The sequence below is a fragment of the Rhea americana genome, unplaced genomic scaffold (assembly GCF_003343005.1).
Source record: "Rhea americana isolate MKP2758 unplaced genomic scaffold, rheAme1 scaffold_70, whole genome shotgun sequence".
Classification (NCBI taxonomy): Eukaryota; Metazoa; Chordata; class Aves; order Rheiformes; family Rheidae; genus Rhea; species Rhea americana.
Genome location: NW_028186868.1, coordinates 860,614 through 876,244, shown reverse-complemented (window position 1 = coordinate 876,244; position 15,631 = coordinate 860,614). Strand labels below are relative to the sequence as shown.

General features: G+C 44.7%; 1 protein-coding gene across 1 annotated transcript in view; it reads left to right on the top strand.

Moving 5' to 3' along the window:
* The window catches only part of ABTB3 (ankyrin repeat and BTB domain containing 3), a 183,359-nt gene that overhangs the window by 119,528 nt on the left and 48,200 nt on the right, over nucleotides 1-15,631 (top strand). The window contains 2 exon segments of the mRNA XM_085321637.1: nucleotides 120-324; nucleotides 12,603-12,755. Coding sequence (XP_085177763.1) covers nucleotides 120-324; nucleotides 12,603-12,755 — 358 coding nt within the window.

Genomic DNA, 15,631 nt, shown 5'->3' with positions numbered 1-15,631 from the left:
GAGAAGGAAAAAACAACCGGAGACGTCTTTCGGTTTGAAAACGCGGGGGCAAGTCGGCAGCACGAGGGAAGGAAGGACCGATCCCGCCTCGCCGCGCTCACCCAGTTTTTCCTTTGCAGGTGACCTGGTGTCCCGCGCGATGCACCACCTCCAGCCGCTCAACGCCAAGCAGCACGGGAACGGCACGCCGATGCATCAGAGGCAGGGATCGCTCTACTGGGAGCCGGAGGCCCTCTACACGCTCTGTTATTTTATGCATTGCCCGCAGATGGAGTGGGAAAACCCAAACGTGGAGCCGTCAAAAGTCACGCTGCAGACCGAAAGGTAAGAGCTGCTTTATGGTATTTAATATCTTTGAGAAGACGTTTTGTTAATAAATCAGCACTGCTGGCTAATTATAGCTTGTGCATAAGAGACTGCAGAACAGTCTGTTTTGGTTTAGGATCACCTTTTTGAAAACCGTTCCCTCTTGCTGAAGTGCTCCAGAGCTGACCCAATATATATCAAAAGTGACACCCAGTGGCTACAGACAGCAAATTGGTTCCAGATGTGCGTTTGGTGGAGATTTCCTTTTTCTTTCTTTGTTGCTCAGCTCTTCTATGTTTTGGAAAAGAAAATGAGGAGTTCTATTTCTAGCCCAACAGGTTTGGGTTTAAATGTGTTTTTCTACATGTTAATAGGGTTCTGCAGCTGTAATTTGGGAAGAGGAAAATGAATAGCGTAGTGTGCATAGAAAGAACGGACTGTTAAACGCCTCGGGCTCCCTCTGCACCCAGCACCCAGGCGTGACGCATGCCTAGGAGTGACCGGGGGGCTGCGGGCCCGCTGGCCGGCAGGTGAGGTGCGCCGTGCTGTTGCTCTAATCCGCCCTTGCACGGTAACTAGAGGAGAGCAAGGCAGGGAAAGCAAATGCGAGGCTCGAGTCAGACTTGGGGTCTTCTTCGAGATGAGAAACAGGAGGAAACGCTCTGCGGGWAGCAACGCCGGGGCCACCAAGTGATACACAAGGTACTTCGAAGCAGCGCTCAGAAAACCAAAAATAACGCCCTCATCTGCTGTCTGTAGGCACGAAACGGTCTGTGTGGGGCGAGGCACAGAGTCAGGAGCTGCCACCTCTTCACCAGGAGTAGAGGAGGCAGGGCCGAAGGCTGCCTGCCTCTGCCTCGCTGCCTGGGTGCGGGGCAGCCGCCTGCTCCTTGCTCAGCCGGGAACAGCTGTTCTAGATCGAGGCACCGCAAAAACGAACCAGGACAGCTTCCCGGCCAAGAAAATAAAGTCATCTCTTGTCAAAAGCCCAGCAAACTCTCTAGTAACATGAGCCAGCTCTGCCTCTTCTTGTGGCCRGAGACAAGTCATGCTATTTCCCTGCCTCACTCCTCACCAGCCCTGAAATGGGGGTAACTGGTAAGGAGGTGAGGTGAGCCACTGATATTTGGGAAGTGCTGGATATTCATTTTTCAGGCAGTGCAAATGAAAGCTCATTTTTCAAGCTGGACCCCACATTTGCATCCCAATGGATATGCGTATGCATCGCATGGTAAATGTGAGCCAAACTGATTTGCTCACGTGCCCTGACAGCCGCACTTCGCAACAGCTTGATTAGTGTTTCAGGAGGAGCTCTGCACCACAAAGGCCACGCTTGAGAGCCTCATCACATCTGTAATTGTAAATGGCCTATAATGGGATATCTTCATTGAAATATTGTTATATTGATTGATAGAAGAGCGTACAAGATRAAACTTTGGCATTAATGACGTTACTGGGAATTTTGCCATTTGCTTTTGGATGGCATTCTGGTTCTTTGTAGTTTGGGTCACTCCAGTGAGCATGTTCTTCAGTTTTTGCTCTGTTGTTTCCAAAGTGTGAAAAAAAAMCAGAAGAGAAATTAAAAGAATCCAGAATTTTTTCAATGCCACTTCTTCCTCCATGTTTTTTCAGCTGACCTTGTTATTGTGGAAAGCCTAACACATGAGCGGAGGTGTTCATGGCTGGTTTACACAAAAAGGTAGTAGCTTTAYAGAAATTAGAAAATAGTCTGCCTGATCTGTAGTCCTCATCTGTGGGAATAATATCAATGGAACCAAAGGGAATGTAAGAAGTCATAATCAAGCTCTGTTTTTTAAAATTTCCTAAGACTTCTCTGCAGAAAATGGAAAGGGCAGAAATATTAGAAAATTCACTTCTAGTATTTGCTCTAATAGATTTTCCTTTTTCTGAGGTAATCTTATATGTATTGTCTTTGCTAGAGCAGTTGAAATGCTGATTATATAAAGCCAGATGCAATTTTTCTTCCCCTTTTATTTTGAATATTCTGTTTGGCAAGATGTCTTTCTTTGGAAGGCCAGTTAACAACTGTGGTATGTGGTTCGGGCCAAAGTAAGTACTCAGTGTTATTGCCAAGAGCTTGTGGTCAATTCTGGAAGGAGCAGATATTCCTTCTATTGCCTAATCAAACATGCTTTAGTACTTAGTGCTAGAGAACACAAGTGGAAGTGATACAGGGTTAAGCATATGCCCAGATATTTCCACTGAATTTTGTTCTACAGCATGCTTTACCAGCTGAATATAACCATCCTGTGCTGTCTTGGAAGRGAGATTGGCTAAGCTGACTTCTATTTAATGCTTTGAGAAGCTTTCCTTCATATTTTCCATCAAAGAATATCAATGCTGCTCCTTACATGCAGCCACGCTTTATGGTCCGTGACTTATTTCTGGTGTCTTCAGTTTTCATTATGGGTTTTTATGCATTATGAGGGAGTGGGCTTGTTAAACATGGCATTTTTATATTCAGAATGTTTTCAAGMTTTCTGCCTTATCTAAGTTCCATGTTGCTTCTCTTCTCTGGGTGTTATAGTTACTTTTATGTTAGGAAAAGCACAGAAAGGGAAAAGTAGATCCAGATTATTTCCCCTTCTCCGGCCTCTTTGCGTCCCTGCTAGCACAGAGAGGCCAGAAACAGCATGGATCTAGCCGTAGGTAGTTTKGCATGAAGCAGGGGTTGTCCTTGGCTCACTTAAAGACAATTTGGCTACTGTTTTGGCCCCCTATTCTTCTGACCATGCATGACTGAGGTGGAGAGGGTTGCAGAGATGTTCCAAGTCACTCCTCAGGCTCTTGAAGAGCTCAGTAGCCATTTGAAAGCTCTTCCCACCTGGGCATTTTAATGTAGTTCCCACCCATCTCTGCTCCACCTAGATGCTGGGTCCAAACCCCCTTGAATTTGGGAGCCACAGAGGCTCGGCTTGTCCCTCTGCAGGTGCTGTGCACAAGAGAGGACCCGGAGCACTGTCCTCACAGCGTATGGGGTAGCGCTTCTGCCTGGCTTAGCACTTGCTAACACAAGGAGCAGCACCTCCCATAAAGTCTTATGAGATGCATAAAATCAGATATTTACCTTTGAATAAATCTAGCACTAAGCTTTTAGGGAGCATTTCTCAGAGGTAAGGAAATAAGAATGCAGTGTATTTATAACAGTATTTATCTTTACATGAAATAAAAAGGGAAAGAATAACTATGTTGCGGGGCTGATTTTGATTTTTTGGGAGCTGCTTTCATTGAGGGAGCAGAAAGTGGCCAGAGTTTCAATCTGGAAAAGATTCTCCGTTTCCTAAATGCTCCCCCCTCCCCCCCAAAATGAGAACATAGTCACGTAACCCCCCTTTCCCCCGTTCATACACRTCCTTCGACCTGATAAGTTTTGAAGAAGCCCTCTGCTTTTTTGGCCGTGTGGTTGGCAATTGTAAATACAGCTGGCAGCTATTGGGTTGTTGGTAGTAAGACAAGCCCATCACACCAAGGATATATTGCCTAATGGCCCAAGTATTGTGTAGACTGCTCTTTTGGCTGGCACTGGCCAGGCCAGCGGAGGTGCAGGGAGGGGAGCTGGACTGGTTTGTGTGGGGCTATCCTTTACTAATACCCCCGGCCAGGACACGATGGAGACTGAGGTGTTGGGCCGCGTGCTGTCTGTGAAACCAGTGCTTCTCCTGTGCCTCCCCCGGCGGGTGGCTGCAGATTATTTAGGTCCATTTGTTCTTTTGCTTTCCTGGGATTTTTTTTTTTTTTTTAAGAGGAAGGAATTGTAGATGAGACCGCTGTTGCCAAGATTGCTTTCTCTCTTACTGCTTCTGGTTTTAGAAAAGGATCTGTCCTGTGGTTGTGTTTTGCTTCTCAGCCTCTAACACTTCCAAAATTATTGCAAGTAATTTCTTAAGCACCGGAAAGCACAGAATCTGTAGTTGCAGATTTGTGTGATGTTTTCTTCCTTAAGTGGTTCCTTACCCATTTTTATCCACAGCTGTATTGACAAAGTCCTCATTACTTCCTAACCCTCCAYGTTCCCCATTAGCAGCCCATTGAGAAACGGCTGCTCAGCAGCTCAGCCCCTTCAGAAGCTGCCATTAATTTTGTTCACGAGGCAACAAAGTTCCTTCTCCAGGATTTCTTCTGCTGCTGTTCCTGGGGCGAGCGTTAGCTCTCTGTACAGTGAGGCAGCCTTTGGCTTTTCCCATCGAATCTTAATTGATCTGATGGATACTTGTCTGTTTTCAGCCTCCTTTTCTCTTCACTACTTTTCTTTTTCCCCTAAATGTAGAGTGATCCCTTACAAATTCCCAGGGACCATTTCTTGCTGGTTTTGGTTCTGCCTACCTTACACGCACAAGCACATGCAGATGTATGCTTCCCCTGTGCATATGCATACATGTGAATTGTAGCCTGTAGTTAACCTGAACCCTTCCTATTAATCAGAATTATCATCTGAATTTTGTGTTGCGCTTTGAATAATTGTTAGTATACCTGGCTAATTAATGGAATGAAACACCCTTAATGGGAAGAGCATTCCACTGATATAAAATAAGCTAAACTCATTCAAAGCACCTTCATAACTGATACAGCTGTGTCTGTAGTACAGATTAAACCCATATAACCATTCTGTAACTGGGGAAATATATCCCTTCTTTAAACTGTTACATGGTACAAACTTCACGGGTAGACCAGTCTGGAGGAGAAGTCAGCAAGAAGTAGAGCAAATAATCAGGAATGCTGAATAACAACAGGTAAGCTTCTAGTGCTGCAGCTCATTTGGAAAAGTGGGAATGTGGAAGTCCTGGTCTGAAACCCATTCATCCTGCAACGTGTATTCAAAGAAGGCATTGCACATGCTTGATTGCCACTCTGGCACACCCTCGTGTGAAGGGCCTGTTTTAACCACTGTTCGGTTGAAAACCTCAACTGGTGAAACTCTGGCTTCACTGAAGTCAAAGTTAGTATCACGGTTGATTTCTCTGAGAGCCACTGAAAAGAAATCCCAAATTTAGCCTTAGGTAAACCCTCTAGATTTGCATCCTAAGTATCAAACTTCCTACTTTTAAAAAATCTCTTCAAAATAGTATTGGCAGCTGTCTGCTGCATGCTAGATTGCACATGATACAAGAAATAGTTTAGGCAGCATTTGTAGCTCTGCTGTCAAATAGTATATCCTTGCTGGACGTGGGCTGTATTCTAAAYCTAATTTATCAGGCTAGACTTCAGCTGTCCATGTCATTGCTATAGGATTTTTTAAATAGAGAAAATTCTGCGCAGCATTAAGGGACCAGCATGTTGCCTGGGACGTTCTGAGCTGCACTCTCATCAGCGCTTGTAATGCTGGCTTCTTTCCATGTATTTATATCACAGGGTGAGTTGTGTCAAATTAGATGTCAAACTGCCTGTGAAATATTTCCCCATTGTAGTTGCTGGACAAGTCATCGCTTTGACTCGACTGTGTTTGAAGTCTCAGTCATTAATATTTTTAATGCCAGAGAGACAACAGGGACTGCACGTTCAAATGCTGAATATGAGTTCAAAAACTTGACTTGCCGATACCCTTGTGTAGAGTGCAGCATTGAAGTCTTGATAGATCAAAGCACAAGGCTAAATCCTCCCTCCATTTAGACAGGGCCTGTTCTTGCTCCGTTCGATGACACTTGTATGACAGTGAGAAGAATCGATCCTTTAGGTTGAATAAAATGCCGAATTGACTTTTTCAGAGATTGGTTACTTGGGTTGCCCTTCGGATTTGGGAGCTGCAGAAAAATTGCCAAGCGTGGGATATCTGGGTGAATTCATGTGCCGTTGCCTCGTGTTGTGGACGAATCAGCACTGTTGGGTGCCTGTACGGGTTCAGGGCTGACAGACTGCTACGTTTATCAAAAACTCAGAACTTGTACTCTCAAAAGACAAATAGCTTTATGAATATAAAATATACATTTTGCAGCCCAAAACCCCATATGAAAAGCATTCTAAACAGTGGAAACACATGCTTTTGTATGCTCCAGTAACACTAAAAATGAACTGTATGTATAATTTTATTCTGTTTTGTAAATGAAAATTGTCAGAATCAAGAATACTTTTCATCTATTGAGATATTCTTTTTTTAAAAAAAAAAAAAAGATGGAAATGAAAGGATCCCTTCATAACTTTAAAGTTGCTGACTCATATCTGCAGCCTAAAATATCTCTCTACCTTTTGTCTAGGCAGGCTTTTTCTTAGATAATTACAGTCTTCCGCTTTTCAGGAGCGCTGCTAGCTCTTTCACTGTGTTGCAATTGTACTTGTAGAGAGCAGCGAATTGTGCGTAGCGCTCCGGCTGCCATCATCCCGTAGGCTTGCAGTTGCCACTCCTTTGCTGGAGTGAGTGAGCAGACAAAACACCTAGTGCAAAAGCATCCTCTGGAGTAGCTGAAGTAGATCCTGCAAGCAGAAGTTGTGCAAATCAATTGTGATAATTAAATCCGACAGTAGTCCTTTAAGTCAAAATAAAGTCAGGTCTTTGCAGCTGTGTCCACTTTACAACTAGTGTAACTGCAGGAGGAACAGCAAGAAGTGTCCAAGACCTCAGTGGGAACTTGCATCTGAATATGATTAATACTCATGAATTTCTCAGTTCCCATCGTGATGCAAACCATCAGGCCAGTCCTCTCTGTAGCAACTGATATAATCTGATGTGTGTGTGTCTGTAGCAGGGGAAGGGCTGGGCGTTTGAAGAACAGCAATGTGAAGTGCCCCTATAAGAGAGAGACTGAGGCACTTGAAACTACAATTTTGTCTTTGAGCGCTGTTATTATTTGAGGAAATCTCTTGTGTGCGTTTGATAAGTTCCCAGACCTTCAGCGCACTGCRAGCTCGGTTGTGGATGGTGGTGGCCTTTCCATGATGCAAGAGCTACAACACGCAGAGGGAAAACAGTTTTGCAGCTGGCACAGCACTGACAGCAGAGAATCACTGAATCGGAGTGATCGTCATTCAAAGGGACTTCTCTTCAGCAAGGCAGAGGCTGCCGTTGGGAAGGCAGTTTAAGCTGYATGTCAGTTGAAGGTGACAAGTACCAGTCCATCCCTTGGGACTTTGATCACCTGKCAAAGGTGATGGGGGAGTCCCCTGCTCAGGGGGATTTGCTCAGATGTCAGGAACTGGGATGACAGCTGTGTGCTTTTGTGGCAGTGGGGTCCAGTCACAAACGTGGATCACCTTATGCAAGAGACAGGGAGAGACCCAGGAGAGGAAAAACCATGTACAGGACAGAGGCTCTTGGACATCTTGAAAGGCTCTAACTTAAAGAACACGAGGCATATAATGTGCTGTTGTGATGCCCAGTGCAGTGCATGGCTGCTCCCAGATTGCAGCCTGGATTTGGGATGCCCTGCCTGCCCCCTTCCAACCTCTCCGCTTTTGAATTCGGCATGAGTCCTGCAACYAGTGGGAGCTGCGGTCACATCCCAGCGTGTCCCCTGGCTTCTGGGCTGCAGCACAAGGTGGTGGCAGGGCAGCTTGCAGCCTGCAGCCCACTCCAACAGACACCTCGTCCTTGTCCCCATGCAGTTTTCCCTCTGGCCTTGGTGTCAGGGGTCCCAAAGCAAGAGATGTTCCCCAGGGCTGTTGTGCCATGCTGGAGCGCTATGGGCTCTGCAGGGGACAGTGTGCAGTGCAGGGCGAGGGGTGCCTTGCGTATACCCAGCGTCGAGGTGGAGGGGTTTGCATCTGCTTTTCCCATCTGGAGAGGGAAAGGAAACTCTGCAAAGAGTTTGCTTGGCCTGCTGGGGAAGTTGAAGGAAAAAGAGGGTAGGAATGTGTGTCAGATTACATTTTAGAGTGAATCTTTCTTGTTCTCTTTTTTCCACTGATTTCTCATATTTATATATAGATATACTGCCCCTGGTAATAATAGTAGTAATAATAGAGTCTGAGCTATTACATATGTAAGATGGGACTTTTAGTATCTCCATATGCCAGGAAGCACGGAAGGGAAATGTTGTGCATCACAGGAGTGTCTTGCGAARGTAGCTGCATCTCCCAGGCTGTTTGCATCTTGGGAGAAGTGCRGGTTTTCTGTAATCCTTCGTGTAGCTAAGGTGGTGGTGTTGGAACRGGGCCACACGTTATATTTAGGACTCCCAATAACATTTGTTCTCCCGATTAGGAAGTGCTCCATCCGACTGCACCACAGCCTGGGAGGCATCAGCCACAGGGAGCGTGTCGGGGAGGGAAGCGTGGGTGGGTGCCGAGGGGGAGCTGCCACATCTAAGGGCGGTGTGGAGAGAGACGTGTGAGATCCGGGGCAGGAAAGGAAGCCGAGCAGTTGTTCCTGGCTTGGGGCTGCCAAGCGGTTAGTCCCTGCAGTTCCCTTAGACTATGGCTCGAGAAAACATCTGAGCCTCTGATAAAATCTGTCCTTTTCTGGGACAGTACTTCAGCTCATGCTTAACTTAACAGCAATGATTTAAAGAGCACTAGGGTGTATATTTAAAGTTAAGTGCAGGTATAAACAGGGGCTGGAGGAGGTCTGCTCTGTGCTATCCAGAGCGCACGCGGAGCTGCGCCCTGATGAGATGCTGCTATAGTGGTGGAGTTACTCCTGACTTTCCACATCTGCTCAGAGTCCAGCCTCACATATTTTCATATCTTTCTTAGATTAATTTGATTAAGGTGTACGCTTCCAAAACATTTGCGGAGGTRACTTATCTGCTATGCGCCTGCTCAGGAATACGAACGTAATGAAACTCTTCTGGTTGTTATCTGCCTTTGAATAGCAGAGATTTATCAGTTGTGTATGCTAATGATGTGATGCATTTGCCTGATCTGTTTTCTCACGGTGTCATWTGGAAAGTGAAATGTGTCTTGCTGATGCCATTTTATCTTGTGGCCGCAATCTCCCTGTAACTTTATGTTCCTCTTCCTTGGCCTGCAAATAGCATTAAAAAACCCTTCTCATGGTGCGTAGACTCGTGAGGGGTATTTTTAACCTATTGCACTCAACCATATTTGGTTCTCTTCTCAAAATACAAATTCCCTGACATGCGCAGATATGCTGCGTTGGGGTTTTTGCCTCTGAAAAAAGAATGTAATGTGTTTTGAGTGAATTCCGTGCCATCACGTACAGAGCAAAACTAGCCTTTAAAGAAAATCTGCCTGCTTCCGCAGAACGCTAGTTGTGTTCCCTTTCCGCATTTATTATACCAAATACCCATGTTGCTTTCTATTTCTATGTTAAAGTTTGCAAGACCAGGAAAGAAAAAAAGAAACTTTGTAGGGCAATGATTGCAATGCCTGTAAATATTTCATCTGCTCCTTACTGCAGTGGGCCAGATTTTCTACTGGGCGAGTCTGACTTGCACAGGAGAGGAGCAGGAGGAGTGAACCTCTGGATTCCTGTTCAGCCGTGGCCCTCTGCTTTTCTCTTCATCTGGTGGTTTTTAAAGGAGGGCTCTATACATGTGTATCTTTGATTCTCTGATCCAGACTGTGCTCCCTCATCCAAACTGTAGCCTAGAATTCGTTTTCCCATTAGCTGTTTTCATCGCACCAAGTTTTGTGGGTGATTATATGCATTTTTACACCTCAAGTGCGATCTGCAGTTCCCTTTCTGCTGTTTGTTCGGTAAGTGCTGAAAACAACTCCCACCGATCAGTTGCTGCCAGCTATTTAACACTACTAAAGAGGAGCTGCTGCGCTCTACGGAAAACAAAGACTAGTTGTTTCTCCTTACCATAGCCTAGAAAGAAGGTCATGTTCCAGAAGCAAATACATTCCTCATTCTCTCTTTCACCTTCGTTTATGGCTGGAGGAGAAAGGCTTGTTTTTTGTCCTGTGAAGACGGCACGTGAGCAAGCAGCCAGGCAAGCTCCGCGGACCCKGTGCCGGCAGCCGGCGGGGTACCGGGCAGCACGTTTCTCCCAGAGCTGCTGCCGTACCTACGAACGCCCTGGGGCGGCACGCAGCAGTTTCCCCCTGCTGCTCTCCCGTGATCTGATCCCGCTGCGATACACCGGCGAAACAGCACGGCGCAAGTTTTGGAGCCTTTTCGCTTTCTTTGCGCCCCAGGTAATACAGCCCGAGGTCTCGGCAGTCCTCGGTTAAAGCGGCCAGAGGCTTCATCCACCGAGGCACGCAATCTGCCTCCTCTGGCCGCTGCCACCACCGCCACTGTCACTACAAATTAGCTGGGGTAGGGGAGGCTTTTCACGGTAGCTGTGGGAGAGTGTATTCCTTTCTTATCAGCCTCCTTAAATTGAAGTGGCAGGCCTGGAGAAAGCAAAAGGCCTTGGAAAAAACGCAGCCCGGTCGGGAGGTGATGGCAATGCGTTTGAATAGAATAATAATTGAAGAGTCATGTCAGCAAGAGATGTCGTATTTCAAAAGGAGGTTATTCATTTCAGTGCCTGGGAAATCTAGGAACCAACATCCCAGGGAAAGTTAGTGGCCCCAGGGCTTCTGTGGCCTTCAATACTTTTGAAATACCTCATCCCTCCTTAAGATTATTAGTATCAGAGCCATGTAAAGGAAAGTCCTCAAAAGAGGAATAAGTCGTATAAGGAGCTGTAAATAGGGAAAAGGATATTCCAGAATCAACATCCTATTAATTCATTTTTTTCAGGGTAGATTTTTTTTTTTGAGGGGGGGAAGTTACATATTTAAAATATAAAGTATTTGCCTACTGGGCACCTTATTCAGATTTTTCTCTGCTGTGAAAAGGGAGCATAGAAAGGTAAGTAAGCAAAAGAGATATCAATTGAAAAGGAGCAGGAGAAATGAAGGAGGAGAAAGCAGTAGGGGAAGCTGCTGCACTAATAGGAATACTTCCAATATTAGAAAGATATCCTGTGAGCTAATAAACAGAGGGAGCATAGAGCTGAYGAGGAGGAACAAAGGAACAAAATAGGAAATGAGAAAAAAAGTTCAGAAAAACAAAGTAAGAGCAGGTTAAAAACAGATGTTACTTGAAGGTAGTATTCATTTATAAGCTTAACCTCTTTTTTTTCTGTTAACTGTTCTGTTAACAGTTCTCTGATAACATCCCCCAGCCATGGTATCCACTTCACAGTATGGATGAAACAGTCTCTGTGTGTCTCCATACAGCTTAGGACTTTGAGCATAGTTTTCAAATACCTCTTGGACAGCTAGGTTATTTTTTTATGATAGTAAATAGGGATTTCTCCTACTCTTCCTCATCCCTTCCCCACATAGACTTTTTGCTCCTACGTACAGCCATGGAGGACACCATCTGAGCTTACACCCATTTTGGACCTGCCAGGAATAGGAGGGCATTTGCTGCAGCATATATTGCTCTAGGGATTTTGTCYGTTTTGGTCTCCTGGATCTAACAGATAGCAACTTTCCAAAATGTTCAACAGCAGATTTTTTTTTCTTTAACCCTAAATTAGAACGTGGAGCTATGGCAGCTATTCAGGGTTTGGCATTTCTCTCTCGATCTCTAAATAAATTTCAGTGTGGATGGGAGCATGCTTCATGTAAGACTTGGGCAGCTCCCACTAGGCTGCTGGRCTGTCCAGGTCTTCTGGAGCGAAGGACCATAACTCTGCTAGTGACCAAGTTTTGCTCAAATGAGAGTTGTGGACCAGAGTGCAACCATGTGTTTTGGAGGTGGTGGTGGGGCATTTTTTTGTTTTTGATCAAGTGGCAGAGCAGCTGGTACCCTGAGGTGTAGCAATTTTATACAAACAACAGTAAAGTTAAAAGCAAAACATAGTAGTCTAATTTCTGAAGCCACTCAAGATGCCTCCAAAATACGGTGGGATCAGCTGGAAAGGTGCCTACCATCACCGATGAGGATGAGTGTTACCTTGTATCAGCAGGAGGTGGTGGGACCTTCCTTCCACCTCCTCATCACCTGCAGCCCAAGGGCAGGGGGACAATCCCTTCCCTCCTGCAAGGGAGCATGCACGGCCACAGATATGCCAGCCAGAGCAGGACACAGTCCCACTCCGATATTGGAGTGCAAATATCTGTGCAAAGCCAGGGGGAGGAGGAGGTTGCACTGGCCTCGCAGGTACCTCATAGATGAAATCTCCCCATTCAACAAACCTGCTGCAAAGATGGGGCAGGACATCGTGGTTTGGACCTGCCTGAGACGTGCCGTGCTGGTTTTGCTCCCCCATGCTTGTGTTTCCCTCCTTTCCTTTTCTCTGCCTATATTTTCTTGCTGTGCGTTCCTTCTCCATAGCTGTGTATACATGCACCACTCCCCCCCCACCACCACCCCTGTCTCTATACCTGCAATGTTGCTGCTAGCATGCGGTAGCGTTGATGTGTGTGTGCCCCCCCAGGCCGTTCATCGTGCTGCCTCCCCTGATGGAGTGGATACGGGTCGCCGTGGCGCACGCCGGGCACCGCCGCAGCTTCTCCGTGGACAGCGATGACGTGCGGCAGGCGGCGAGGCTCCTGCTGCCCGGAGTTGACTGTGAACCTCGACAGTTAAAGTAAGTCCCCCAAAAGATCGGATGCTTTGTGCAAAATCTGCCTCTCTTTCCGAGTGGCAGGAATTTAGCAGGCAGGCAGAGGGCTCTGTTATTTCCTCGGAGGCGCAGGGATGCTCGGGCTCGTCKCTGTGGGTGTTGCAAAATCGACTCTGGTATTTGCTCACATCCGTGGATAAGCCGGTTGCGTGGTAATGGGTGCCTGAATATCTCACAGCGGGATCGAGCCCTTAATCTGCTGGGCTGAGCTGCTGCTTTCTTTTACCGTTAGGTTCGGCTTGGTAACGTGGGCTGAAATCTTCTGCTAATTGTCTGCTTCATATTGCTCTGTTATAAAATCCTGAGATGTAATTGGCAGGGCTGCAGATATTTTTCAGTGCTTTRTTTTCAGCAGTAATGGTTAAAGTGCACATTTAAACTTATAGGTAAGACTACCTCTTGCAGTAAAATTGGATTTTTCATGCTAGTGTCAGTTCAAATTAGTTGTAAATGTCAGCCTAGATAATTTGACTTTTTCATATATGAGATGTGACCTTTTGGTTTTCTAATGAAGTCCTAAAGTATTTATTGCCAGAATATGTTTTTAGTGTCTGTTTTGTCTTATTATTGTGTACATGTATAAAAGCATTATCTAGGGCTGTTCTGCAGTCAAGAATATGTTTGTTTTATATCTTCGTCTGAAAAGGCATTATGAATCTGTCAAAGTAGGGATTATTTATTAATATTACTTAGCAGATTTGTACATAAAAACCTATTTTTCAGCAGTCKGACTCTCATGCAGCAATAGGTGCGTTCTTGCCTGCAAGAAGCAGAGGAATTAACTACATGATTAGCTGTGACAACCAGCTTCAGAGCAGCTGTATTTTGTTGACTCTGGCCTTGACATGCTGTTTCACCAAATAGTATAATACTTTACTGTGAGACCTGCATAAAGATTTTTGTAGTTGGCAGCTRGTGAATTTTTTAATTGAAAAAATATGTCGAATTTCAAAAGCTAGTTCTTGAGAATTTCGTATTTCAAATATTGACTGCAATTGTTTCCCTTCAGCGTGAACATCTTGGCCCTCATTTCCAAAAGTGCAATGATTTTCATCCCTGCTGAAATGTCAGGACTTGTAGGTACTATGCATTTTTTGAAGACCAACTACTTAGTTTTGAAAAAACACAATTAAACACCTCTTCTAATATTTAGATTGCAGATAAGCCATTAGTGTTTCTACCCTATGTGCTTTGTTTTAAAAATATAAATTTAACTTAAAGAATGATATATTGCATTTTTTTCATTCACAAATATTTAATTGTTTTAAAATTCAAGTTATATTTTGTCAGCATGTACATGGAAAATGCCATCACTTATTTAGAGAATTTTACAGAAGTTTCCAAATATTTAAAGTAGGGGTGATTTGTATTATGCTCCAGAAATGTTTATGAATTTTGAAAAACAAATCAGCACTTGGTTTAAAGCTGCTGTGAAGAATTCGTTTCATAAAGAAAATAAGTGATAGCTGTTATTCCACTCTTGCAGGCAGGAATGAGACTGAATAACACAGCCTAGAATTAATCCAGTGGGAATGAAAAGAGAAATCTTTTCTGAGCCAAGTTCTGGGTTTTACACAGACCAGACTGCAGTATGCCCTTATGTGACTATAGGCAGCTTACTGATGTCCCAGACTGAAAATCTCACTCTACTGTTCTGGCAGAAGTCTGCAAATGAGTGTTCATGTAATTTATGTTTATTTTAGAGTCTGTGGGTACTGTCAGCATAGGGTAAAAGATTCTTTGAGTGGTTGAGAATCTGGTCCTATGCAGCTGTAATTCTGAGATCAAAGGAAAGACTGAGCTTTTTCTGAAGAATAAGGTGAAATACATCAGGACATTAATTTGAAATCTTACAGCTTATAATGTTTTTATTTGTGTTCASTATAGACCCTTAGCACTTCCCACTGCCACCAACCCAAGTGCCAGCCTTTCTTTCCTCTCTGTTAGGGAGGAAGTGTTTCTATTTATTGAGTTCCCAGCAACCACCAATTCCATAAATGCAAACACTGTGTGGGGGAAAAACCYAACAACTTTGCAGAGGATGGCTTTTCAAATAAGCTGCATGACAGATGACAGCTGGAGGATTTTAAATGCGGTTGGTTTGATACGTTTTCATGACCTTTATAGAAATGTCTTAATAAGTAGAACCTTGAAACCAGTTCAGTTTCTAGGCTTTTCTTAACTGTCATCTTTAGTCCCTAAAATATAAGAACTTGAACCAAAACATTCATCATGTGTTACATCCCATTTCCATGTTCTGTGCTGTGATATTGCATCATACCACAGTGTTGATTCATGACACATCATTGCAAAAGCATAAAGCAAAATCAACTTCCACAGTGGAAGAATATGGAGAGAGAGAGAGAGAGAGAGAGAGAGGAAGGGAGGGAGAGAGATTTGGCAGAATCTCAAAGGCTTTGGAGTTCAGGATCAGCGCAGATAAGAAACAAATGTTCAGTTTCTTATCTGAACCTAGAGTGTGGAGGTCTCCCTGCAGATTCATGTGACACCTCRTAGCTCAATCATGTACTCCAGCAGTGAGGTTCCTGGTATGTGACTCTGTAAATCATCTCTGCCTTCTTCCTGTCCTTCATTCTGTTTTTTTCCACTATTTCCTCCTCTCTTCTGGCTTTTTGCTTTAATCTATCTCCTTCGTTTTTTGCAGTGTTTCATCTCCAGAAGAGCAACTGCTCTTGCTCTGGCACAAGAGCTGAAGGAAGCGGGAATCAGGAGCTGCTTGTCCCCTTCCTAATCTCTTTTAGTTTTATAGCAGCAGACATCCCAGAAAGTTACTTCCCTTTCCAGAGCCTTGGGAGATAGGCAGAGATATAAATGTTTAG